A 12,769-nucleotide genomic window follows, 5' to 3' on the forward strand; every position below is an offset into this window, starting at 1 on the left:
GCTGTATTTCCAATCAGTAATTCTTCACCAGCACCTCTCAAACCTACATCCTGGAAGAAGAAAGTCAGCAGGCACAAGGGAACTTCTCTGCCTGCAAGTCCCTTCTAGGTCACACATCAGCTGCGTGGCTTGGTAGAGAAATTGCAAATATTTCTCTTCATCATTCTGCACCTCCCGAAGCAGTAGCCATGTGGGAGTACCTTCAACACAATTCAAAAAGGCAACTTATCAGCATCTTCTCAAAATCATTTTATAATGGGCAAAAAATATGCTGGTCTTGTTAGCAATCTTCATATTCCTCAAAGAAATAAAAAAATTCTAGTTGTAAATTAGATGATGCACAAGTTACTTAGAAAATTTTGCAAAATTGAATGTGAAAGATATGAATGCAGCACACAAGACTAAGTAAACCACACGCAGAAATTTAATTTAAGAAATGCTAAAAGGATAAATGTAACATCAAAAAGGCATGTGGGTAGAATATTAAAAAAGGATAATAGCAAAAGATGTGCATTTTGAGTTACAAGTCTTAAAACTGGCATTATCTGAGCCACTGGAACTTGTTTTACATCAATTTCAGTTTTCAAACAATGGAAATATTCATAAATCCAGTGAAACCCAACCTGAATTTTAATCAAGATCTGACCAGCAAACCACAATTCAAAGTAGTAAATTCATACAAAATAATAATGTAAACAAAGTTATTGATTATATCAGCGCATTAAGATAACAAATTAACAAACGGCAATTTGGATAAAACACAAGATACTATTCATATTATCTAAAACCAAGGGTATCACTCAGTTATAAACTCAAGTACAAATTATAAAATTTCTTGTAAGGAACATCAGGACACTGGTTGTTGAAAATTACCTCACAAGAAACTGTGAAAAGGAACTATTGCAAATCAAGTTGAGAAATCAGTAAAATCTGAGAACGTTTTACCCAAGTTTATATAGTTCAATGATTAGGAGAATTGTAGGTTTCAAGTGATTCAGTTTTTGCTTCTTTTATCCACTTTTTGAAATATTTAAGTTCCAGAGATCGTGCTTTTCGGAGAGAGTAAGGGTCCCGTTCATTACTGGAACGCAGATCTAAATGATGAGCTCCCTCAGGAATCAAAATGGCAACCAAGGTATCAGAGATTGATTTAGTCACCCCTCCACTTGACCAAGGATCCAAACCACCATTGCTGTCAAAAGGAATCAATGTCTACAGTTAATACAGCTCAAATACATTCAAAATGAATTTGTAAACTATGCTTCTCCTAGGATGAGTAATAACTTTATCACTTTATTTTGACCCCTTTCATTCATAAAACACAGATCAAGGCAAATGCTATTACATAGCTCAATTATATAAAGGCTGAGTTTTGATGTCTAAGCTTTAAGATTATTATTGTTAATGAGTTCTTTTTGCTTACTCCCTATGTATAACTTTTACTGTGTACTGCAGCGGAGTATCCAGACAAAAATAATTTCAGAAATATTTTTGTCTGGTGAATACTGATTAATTAAGTGGTCTGCTGATAAGAAACATCAAAATATTTGCAAGTTCAAATACTAATGGCTGGTGATGTACACAATTTCTGATCCAAAAGTAATGGAAGTGTATTAAATGAACATTATTGCAAATCAGAACTTACAATTTCTTTAACGATAATAAACAGGCTTTTGTTTTATGGTGGTTTTGGCCATTAGACTGAAGAAACTAGCTGCTAAACATATACACATTTATATTCATTAGCTCTGAAATGTTAACCTGGCCATGCACAATCGTCCTGTTTTTCATTCAAATCACTCTTGCCTTCCACCCTTTCAGAAAACTTCTCTCTTTTCCTCCCTTTCCCCATCTATCTGCAATCCTAATTTTCTTCGCATCTTGCTGAAAAACCTGTAATATCTGTATCATTTTCCAATTCTGAAAAAGTCAGACATTTCACTTTCCATGGATATTGCCTGGCATGCTAAGTGCATCTGGCATTCTGTGTTTTTATTTTATATTTCTACCATTCTGCAATGATGTGCTCATGTTTCAGAAAAGGTTGATTTTAGAAGACACTGTTCACTAAAGAGGGACACAAGGAGCTCCTTACAAACTGATTGTTAAACCTTCACTCAATATAAAAAAGTTTAACATTTTACAATATGAACTTCACAGCACAAAGTGGTATCACTTTGCATATAAAAATGTTTACCTGTATCCTGATTCCCTGTGTGGTGTTAAATCTATCCAGGTGTTTATTTTTTTCAGCACATCTGAGACACATACATAGTCATAGTGCTTGGCTTTGCTATGGCATTTTTACATATTTGCTGTGGTCTTCGTATCATAGAAGGACTCCATTATACATGTGTTATCACTACTGATGCGTGAGATGTTTGGTCCCTGAATCCCAATACCTATATAAGCTGGCATCCAAGTACACTCCCCAGAAGTGAGATGCCAGGAGTTCTAATAAGCTGCAGTCCATCTCCACATTGCCACTCAAAGCCAATGAGAAAGCACTCACTTTACGCATCCTCACTGTCCAGAAGCACTACAGCCAGGGTTTGATGCAGAATGTTTACGGTGCCCTCATCTGCTCCAACTAATTCCAAACCACATCAACAGCTTTTAAAACAGAGCAAGGAGTTTGGCATTTGCTGCAGGTCCTGCTAGATTGCCTGTGGTGGCATAGATAAACTGTGTAAGCTTTTGATTGGACAAAACACTGACCGTGCATTCTACAGTGAGCTATAAAAACAAGGTCTCCAGGAAAGAGATCGGTAAGAGCAATAAAAGCAGGAGGTTTGAGACCAAAAGAAACCTGCAGCCCAGTAATAACTGAACAACTGGAGAAACATTATAAGATATACTAACTGATTAAAGCTAGTTGGTCATTAATTAGGCTTGGAAGTGACCAACAGATACAACCCAGCAGACAGGAGTCACACTACCAAACCGTGTGAGACATAATGACCTTGCCTAGAGTTACCTGACGTATGGACTTAGAATTAATTAACATCTGGGGCCCAGAGGACAAAAGACAGACTTCTGGAGGAACCACGTGGAGACACATCAATCATTCGGTGTAAGTGCCAGGAGCATGGACAATGCCGGAGAGGTACTCATGGATATTATGGTTCTGCCCATTCAGATTATCTCAGACAGTGCATGGTTAGATGCTGCTCAAGACAGTATTGTGTTTTATCAGACTTGAACAAAATTGCTTTGGTGATTACTGCTGCAGTTCAACAATGAATTGTTTGAATTAGACATTGAGTTAATTGGCCTAACGCCCAACAGGACTGTATGGCATATCAGCAAAGCTGGTAGAGCTGTTGCCCCTCAGCTTCAGCAACCTGGGTCCAATCCTGACCTCTGGTGCCCTCTGTGTGGAGCTTCTACTTTCTCCGTGACTGCATGGGTTTCCTCACACATGCCAAAGATGTCTGGGCTAGATTAATTAGCCACTATAAATTGCCCCTAGTGTATAGGTGAGTGATAGAATGTGGAGAGAATTTTGGATTAGTGTAGGATTAGCATAAATGGTTATGTTATGGTCAGTGCAGACTTGATGGGCCAAAAGGTCCATTTCTGTGTTGTATAACTCTGACAATTGCTACCTTTCGCAAAGTAAAAAAATCCTAATATATTCTTCACAAATCAGCAGACCCCATCGCTCCTCTTTGAAGTTGTCTTTTTTTTCCTCATCTAGCTGCCAAGCATAATTCACTTGTTTTTACCAGAGGTGCTGTTACCTCTGAAGCAAGTCTCTGCCTCTTCTCTATATACTTTAGCACCACTTTCCGAAATTCCTTTCCTATTTTCTTGAAAATTCAACTTTTCAACCACATACCAAATCACCCCATTCACCTCCTTTTTCCAGCTGCGTCAATATTCTTACATCAATCTGTAAAGTCCCTTGTAATATTTTGTTATACCACAAGTGCTATCATAAATGTAGTCTGTAGCTGCTGCACTACAGAGGGGCATATTCTTTTTTCCCCCACTATCAAAGTAATATTTGTATCTATTGAACAAGTTTCATTTCATTAGTATTTTGACATTACATATCTAAGCATGCAGAAATGAAAAGGCCTAACATTTAATTGCTCCATGAAGATCAAGCTGATTACAGAAAACTAAGGCTAGAAAGTGAACAGTCTAATGCAGTTTATGTGCACAATGCGCAGCAATTTATTCAGAAAATCCTCTGCAAAGTAGAATGCAAGACTTCTTGTACACTCCATGAAGTCTGCAATTTTCTTTCTGGATCCTGTTTCCAAAGCAGGAACACATGGAAATAGCAAGAAAGATGCTATTTCAGATTCCACTGACATGATTTTCATACACAGAGAGGCGGCATCAACCACTCATGCAGAAGCAGATCTTGCCAGGTTATAAGAGGTCTGTTCTTATTTCATATTTCCACTCAACAGAGAAGGAGGCCATTCAGACGACCGAGTCAGAGCTGGCTCTCATTGTAATCCCATTCCCCAACTATTGCCTTGTTACTTATTGTCTCTCAGTTGTCCTTTAACTTTCCTTCCCCCAATTCTCCCCCAGCTAGAGTCCTGGGCTGCAGAGCTCAGTGTAGGGAATATATTTCAGGTTCATCCACTTCTCCTCAGGTCACCCATTTCACTAGCAGACAATCTGCAACTTCCATTCCCTACTCTCTATGGCTTGGCTCGACTCAACCTAACGCCCAACCTCCCCCAATCTTGACCGAAGTTCCGACCCTCCCGCCTACCAACTCTCACACACTAACCCTCAGACCTCTGTCACACACAATCCATGAATCAGACCAGCAATCTACCCGTTTTTCTCAGCACACTTCATTATTCATTTAGTGCTACTTGATGCTGGAAAAATAAGGAAGAAACGGACTTCTGAGCTGCTTCTAAAATGACTGCTACCAAACAATTTTTGGCAGGGTATCTTAACTGAAGATGGAATGCTCCATTTAAGATATACAAGATCCTCAAATTCTAAAAGATAACATAATACAGGAGTCATGTTGGATTTGATGCTTGGATTATCTAATCCAATTTATGTTAATAACACATTATCTTTAAATTAAGCTCAATTTGAAAATCTTTCGACCACCTATTTATTCAAACTTTAGTCATTAGAATGTGTTAGTGCCCAGCCCAACCAACACGTACATCCTCCACATCTAGAAGGTAACTCCATGTAACACTCTCAAAGTGGCTGTAATAATATTAGCAAACGTTTTCCTTTCTTCCCAAAAAGTGCTCTATTCTCACTGTGAACTGCCTCTAAAAGCAATGGTTTTCAATGATGCTTGGAAAGTTTTATAAAAACTTACCTAAAGATAATATTGCTGTGTGAACTGATATTTTTCCCACCATAAACTGTGGTGATCCAGTCAGGTCTTGGACGCAATCCCCAGTCCTTTTTGCAGTCATCAGAAAATGATTTGAGATCCCATGCCACTGGTTCAAACATATCATTCACACCATCTGTACATGAAGGCATCACCATTTCTGTGCAACTCTATCAACAAAAAGCAAGCAACTGTAAATCAGCGGCCAAAAGTTACTTTCTTAAAATGCACATTTATTAGTATATTCAGACATCACAGAATGAATGCTATTGAAATTTTGTTGGGAAAAAAGTTCCCTACTAGCAAACATTAACCTGTAGGCAAAACTAAAACATCATAGGTCCTTACATTACTATGAATTCAGAAATATGGGTGACTCATGGTGATCTTTCACCCACTTATACATATCCACTTTATATTGGAAAAAAAATGACCTTACAATTAAATCAAGCTAATCAGGGTTGTCACCATGTTGTTCAAAGGAGGTCTGCTTCATTTTTTTAAGAAGTTAATTAGAACATTTTACAGCTACAAAGATTCTTCCTTAATAATGAATTTAATATTGTCAATTTTTAGCTTTCTTTAATCACTTAACAAAATAACTTGGGTTTAGTCAGCCACAGCAACATTTGGATAATTGTTTTCTTTAGCTCAAGTCCCCAACTAGCACAAAAAATGTTGTCATGTGCACAAGATCCTAGTTGTGAGATAATTTAATAGATAATCCAATTTATGTTAATTAAAAGATAACACCTGCAAACTCACCAAGGTAAACTCCCAAATTCCTCAGCAAAAGATACCACCAAAGATAGTAAAGGGTGGGGGGGGGGGGGGGGAGATTTTGGGATTATGTTTCAAACAAAAGGCAACACCTCCCACAGTTTAAAACTCTCTCACTATTACAATACTTATCTCAGGAATGAGATGTGACACTCCAACCTTCTGATTTAAGAAGCAGGGAGCAAAAGGCAAGAGTTCTACTACTGAGACAATACTGACTGCTGAAAAATCATTCACCTACATTACTCAAAATCATATCAAACTATATTGACTCAGACTTTGCTGTGTTTTGCCTGAAGTTTAGTATTGGCATTTGTCAGTGTAAGCGCTATCAATATTCAGGTCTTCTAAACTAATACTAGGAGTGGCTGAGGTAATAATTTATCAATGTCAGAGATGATCAGAAACACTGAAACCCCAATGCAAGACAGCAAAGCCAGGGGCAGGTTTTGCTGACTGTCAGAGTTCTCTCCCATCCAGCAGAAGATTTTTATGGGCAGAACTTATTCTGATTGGTTCACATCATCCAATGGGGTCAATCAAGAGGATGTGCCTGCCCAATGGGAGAGGGAAGAAGAGAGAATGTCCATGGTGGCTGGCTGCTTTACAGAGACAGCGAGAAGTGTAGACAAGAGTCCATGCAGGGACGGCTGGTTTCTGTGATGTGCTGAGCTGTGTCCACAACTCTCCGCAGTTTCCTGTGGTCACAGGCAGAGCAGTTGCCATACCAAACCGTGATGCATCCAGATAGGTATAGCAATGGTCAAGGGTGTTTGGGCCCCTAGTGGGACAGGAGAAGTGCTGGTAGTATTTTGGTAACACACTCTTTAAGTTGGCCTGTTTGAAGTCACCGGCAATGAAGGGGACTTCAGGGTATCCCATTTAAAGGCTGTTGATCACAGAGTATAGTTCATTGAGTGCAGGTTTTACCTCTGCCTGGGGTGGGATGTAGACTGCCATCAGGATAGCTGAAGTGAACTCCTGTGGTAGGTAGTATGGATGACACTTCACTATTAGATATTCCAAGCTGGGTGAACAGGAACTCGCCAGGACCGTCACATCCGAGCACCCCGAAATGTTGATTAGGATGCAGACCCCTCCACCTCTAACTTTGCCCGAGGACACCATACAGTCCATCCAATGAATTGAGAAGCCCACAGGTTCTATGGCATATTCAGGTGAAGCAGGTGTAAGCCACATTTCAGTGAGACATAGTATACATCAGTCCCTCAGTTCTCTTTGGTAGGTCAGATAAAGAGCACAAATTACTTTAATTTATTTTTCCTCTCCTTGTAGTATATTAAATTTTCAATAGGGCAGTCTGATCAACTTCAGAAGCTATTTATTATTACATAAAATAATATATCTGCTGCCGAGCTCATGGGAAGTCAGGTCTGGTGAAATGTGGAGGAAGGTAGAAAGAAATATGAACAGCATGTTAAACAAGCCTACAATGATCTTTCTGGTTCATTTATTTTCTTAAATTGACTAGTCAAAATTCCAGCATATAATGGATATTATGTCATGGAACATAGGAAAACCTAGGAAGAGAACATAGTTTACAGTGGAGAAATGCAGAAAGCACCAGAAGTAAAAGTTCCTAGCACATGAATTATCTGATATCACTGCAGTAAAGAAAAAAACTTATTACAACACAGTTTAAAATATTTTCATTACACCAACATCACATGATGTACACATAATAGCATTCACCTGGTAATACCAGCCTTGATCATCAAGATAGGAAGTTGAAGTCTGGGATATATTCAGGCATGCAGCATTACCAGTGTAGTTATAATATATATTCACAGCCTGATAGATATTTTGGAGCAATGACTTTGCAGGAAGTGAGGGATTCTTAAGAAAGTTGCAAACAACCTAAGGAATAAATTAAAAAGATTATCAACATGTACAACATACATTAAAAAAAATTAATCTCTGCAGATTCATCTTTGACTCCCATTATCCATGGATAAAGGAACAACCTTTAAAATTTGTCTTCTTCAGCTCCTCTAAGCCAGCTGCAAGATGCTGGATGATTTTAATTCTTCAATATCTAGAATCTGAGCTTTCATCAGTTTTAAAAATTGTCGACAGACTACAGTAACCTCAGTTGCAATTAAGTGCACAGTTTATATAAATTGTTTTGCTTCATGGGCTGCTTTGGGATACCAAACGTGGTCAAAGCTCCATTAAAAGCATTAATAGTATTTAAAAACACTTTGTGCCTTGCTAACATTACATGTACACATTCTGATTTTATGACAATGAAATATCAATACTCATGCTATCATTTCTTTTGCACTGAGCCAACTAGTGTTAAAATTGATATTCAGTGAATATCCAGCATCACCTTGGGCCCGAGACAGAGCAACGCTACAACCTGACTTGTCAACCCTGTAAACTAACGTATAAACAGAACTTGTTGCAGATACTCAGCAAATCAGGCAACACCCACAGAGAGAAAGTGTTTCAAGCTGGTGGCTACTGATTTCACCGACTTGAAACAGTACTTCCATCTCTCTTTTTCAATCTTTTTATTAGTTTTCAAATTAATACAGATTAATATATCAATGTTTAGATGTGTAATACAAAGAGATCAGGAGAACAATCATGACATGGATAATCATAAAGAACAATAAAGTATATAAAAAAACTGTAGATCCAATGATCTGTTAGTGAATGAATATATAAGAAAAAGATTTATTATAAAATATAAAAGAAAGAAAAAAATCCCCAAGACAATAAGAAAAATTATAAATATATCAAACCAAACTAAACTAAAGAAAAAAAAATTTAAAAAACTGAAAAAAAAACTGGACTAAAATTTCTCAATAGAAACAGAGCAGTACTTCCATCTCTCGTTAATGCTGCCTCACTCATTGTACCTCCAACATTTTCTGTTTTTCCTTAGGACGTCTAGAATCTGTAGTTTTATGCTTTTCAATTATGTAGACTAACATGTTGGGATTTGTGTACAAATTGGGAGAGCTGTCCCATAGATGGTCAAGCAAAAGCCTGACATAATCCTACTCATCATTCAGCAAATGTCCCAGAGTATATGATGAGTATGTCCCATTCCACTGGCAGGACAGATCAACCTGAAGTGGCAGTGCAGAGTTACTGTCAAGATGGAGTAGTCAACATTGATTACATTTTCATTTCCTGAGATCCATGCATTGCTGGCAAGGCCAACATTTATTGCTGTTCCTTAATTGCCCCTCCATAATTAACCTTGAAGTGGCAGTGAACCAGCTTCTTGATTTGTTATACTCCTTCTGGTGAAGGCACTTCCATTATGCTGTGTGGGATGAAGTTCCAGGGGTTAGACTCAGCAACAATGAAAGAACGACAATGTATTTCCAAATGCAAATGCCGTGGGTCTAGGAGGGGAATGTGCAGGCAGTGGTGTTCCCTTGTGCCCAAAATCCTTCTCCTTCTACTGGATGATAGAAGTCATGGGTTTGGACAGTATAATCAGAATAGCCTAGGCAAGTAACTGCAGTACATTTTGCAGATAGTACATTTTGCAGATAGTACACAATACAGCCATGGTATGTTGGTGGTAGAGGGAATGAATGGGTTACTGATCAAGTGGGCTGTTTTATCCTGGATGTGTTAAATGTTTTGTGTTGGAGCTGCACTCATCCAGCAAATGCAGAATATTCCATCACATGCCAGATGGTAAAAAGGCTTTAGAGTATCATGAAGTCAGTCCCTCTCTATATATTACCCAGCCTCAGACATGCTCTTGTGGCTACAGAATTTAAGTGGCTGGACCCATTCAGCTCAATGATAGTAGTGCAAATGAACATCAAAAGTAGCTGGCCAGACTTCCTCTTGTTGGAGATTTTCATTGTCTGGCAATTTTGTGGCATAAATGTTAATTGCCATTTTTCAGTTTATACCTGGATTCTGTCTACATCTTGCTTTACGCAAGCACATATTGCTTAATTTGCTAGGGAGTTGCAAATAGGGCATTAGGTCAAACATGAGCAAGGAAACCTCCTGCTCATTACCAACTACTGCCCTCCCTCAGCTTGTGAATCAAAACTCCAAACTGAACACCATCTAGAAGAAACACAAGAGGACAGCAAGAGACAGATGTACTCTGGGTGGGAATTTCAATGTCTGTCTTCAAAAGCGGTTTAGTACCAAAACAAAGTGGTCAAATCCTGAAGGACATAGCTGCCAGACTGAGCCTGCAGCAAGAGAGAAGGGAACTACAGGATAGAAACAGAAGAATACCAAGAGTTTATTCCACTATTCAATATGATTGTAGTTGATCCTCTATCTCAATTCCATATTCCTGCTCTCTCCCCTTACACTTTATGGCTTTTCTGCTAGCAGTCTATCTTTTTCCTTTTCACATGTGTTTCACAGCTTGACCCTCACAATCTTCTCTAGTAGAGAATTCCACAACTTCACCACCCTCTGAATGAAGACACTTCTCCTCATCTCAGTTCTAAATACCTTAGCCCATATCCTGACGTGACTCATGGTTCTAGATCCCACCAGCCAGGGGAAACACCTTCCCATACTGCTCCACAACTTTCCAACATCTGCAAGACACAAGCCAGGAGCTTGATGCAATACTCTACTCACCTAGATGAGTGCAGCTCCCACAATACAAGATAGTTCACTTGATGGGCACCCCACCTTAAACATACACTCTTGCACAAATTAACAGCAACTTGGCAAAGCCTTTCAATATCTTTCCTCAAACCTGTAAACAGTACTGCCTGAAAAGGCAAGGGTGGTTGGATTTTGGGAACACAACCAAAAGGCAAGCTCCTGTCTTAGTCACATTGCCACACTGAGCTGGAATACATTTACATCATTATGTCAAAATCCTACAACTCTCCATTCAGGGACAGCCTTCAATACTTCTAATGTTGGAGAAATGGACAGACCAAAAAACTTCTGATGACTTAGCCTGATGTTAGTAATGTCAGAACCAAAGTTAGGTGAGGCTCTGTGAGTACTTAGATTGCAGAGATCATTGTTGTCGAGACACTATTGCATCACTTCACTATAAATGTAGCAGTGTATAAATGTAATCCTCAGATTTGAGATTTCCTTCAACGAGCAGAGTTCTGGAATGATTCTCCATAATTGAGGTTTACATCAATTACCTTAATAGGCCAGGCAGGAAGAGGCTGTAAAAAGTTGGCTTTATAAGGATAGTCCACCATGGCTAGATTAGTCCAAGTTTCAATCAGCCACGATTTGAAGAGTGCCACATCAGATGCTTGTAATGGTGAACAGAGATGAAAAGTACTAGAAAGGAACTTCAAGCCTTCAGCTAAAATAAACAAAAACATAGGTAAGTATTTAAATGTTACATGGATTGACAGATATCCATAGTTACAGCTTATAAATCATGAACTGACCTAAACAGACTTTTATTTTAATGCCAAACTAGTGACAGCTTAACAATGTGTGAGCAAAACTCAAGCAAATCTAGACAGAAGAAAAGGAAAACAAATAAAATCGCTAATGCTGAATCTGAAACAAAAACAGAAAATATTGAAGAACTCAGACTGTCAAGCAGTATCTGTGGAAAGAGAAGAGAAGAGAAACAAAGGACTGCAGATGCTGGAATTTAGACAAAAAACACTATGATGCTGGAGGATCAGAACTGGGGAAAGAGTGCAGGATTTATAGTTTTCAGAACAGATCTGGGAGACAAGTGCGGTGAAAGTCAAAAGACTATACGAAGATTGGTCAAGACAGATCAGGTAACAAGGATCATGAGTACTGATCATTAGGGAAACATCTTATAGAAATGGAGATGAGAAAAAGGGCACAAATATGATAATAGGAAACAATAAGACCAGTTTACCTCCTGGTGGGATGGAAGTACCAGAGGAATTCTAAATTTATTCTGTTCTCAGACAGAGGAATTGAAAGCAAATATGAGGAAAAAAAGTAAATGTGGTTAAGAGCTCCATCCAGAGGGAAGCCAGGTTTCAGAGAGGAGGAGGAAATTTCAGAGGCACCAGAATGGATGGCCTCATCACAGGAATAAATGTGATGGAGATGAAGAAAATGACAAAAAGGAATGGCATCTTCACAGAAGGCAGTTTGAGAGGATGTATAGTTAAGGTAGCTGTGGGAGTCTATAGGCTTGTAAAAGATGTTAGTGGCTAGTCTATCTCCTGAGATGGAGACAGAGAGATCCAGAAAAGGAACTTTCAGAGATGGACCATATAAATGAGGGCAGGGTGGAAATTGGGAGCAAAAGTGATAAAATTTGAGTTCTGTATGGCTGCAGGATGCAATACCAAAGCAGTCGTCAAAGTGTTGGAGAAAGAGTTGGGAGAGCGGTCCCAAATAAGCCTGCAACAAAGATTGTTCCACATATCCAAAAAGACAGGCATAGCTAGGGCCAATGCAAGTTCTCGAAGCTGCACTTTTAATCTGGAGAAAGTGAGTGGAATTCAGAGATAAAGGAGGGAATTTATGTATGGAGTCAGAAGATTTGCGTCAAGTACTTTGCTTTGGAATTCACCAAGGAGAAGGACATGGAGGATAGTGAGAGCAGTGTCAGGCATGCTAATGTCCTAGGGCATTTTGAGATCAGGTAGAGGAGGTAGGACTGGGTCTCTTGATGTGCATTAAGGTGAATAAATCCCCAGGGCCTGATGGGAT

The 12,769-nt window shown here is 38.9% G+C and overlaps 1 protein-coding gene across 1 annotated transcript in view; it reads right to left on the reverse strand.

The window, feature by feature from the left end:
- Window positions 1-402: 402 nt before the first annotated feature.
- The window catches only part of prcp (prolylcarboxypeptidase (angiotensinase C)), a 35,671-nt gene continuing 23,304 nt past the window's right edge, over window positions 403-12,769 (reverse strand). Inside the window, exons 6-9 of the mRNA XM_052026187.1 lie at window positions 11,251-11,420; window positions 7,829-7,993; window positions 5,318-5,505; window positions 403-1,192 (exon numbers count right to left, since the gene is read on the reverse strand). Coding sequence (XP_051882147.1) covers window positions 961-1,192; window positions 5,318-5,505; window positions 7,829-7,993; window positions 11,251-11,420 — 755 coding nt within the window. The 3' untranslated portion in view covers window positions 403-960. The remainder of the gene's footprint in view (window positions 1,193-5,317; window positions 5,506-7,828; window positions 7,994-11,250; window positions 11,421-12,769) is intronic.

This window comes from Pristis pectinata, chromosome 11 (assembly GCF_009764475.1).
Source record: "Pristis pectinata isolate sPriPec2 chromosome 11, sPriPec2.1.pri, whole genome shotgun sequence".
NCBI classification, from domain to species: Eukaryota; Metazoa; Chordata; class Chondrichthyes; order Rhinopristiformes; family Pristidae; genus Pristis; species Pristis pectinata.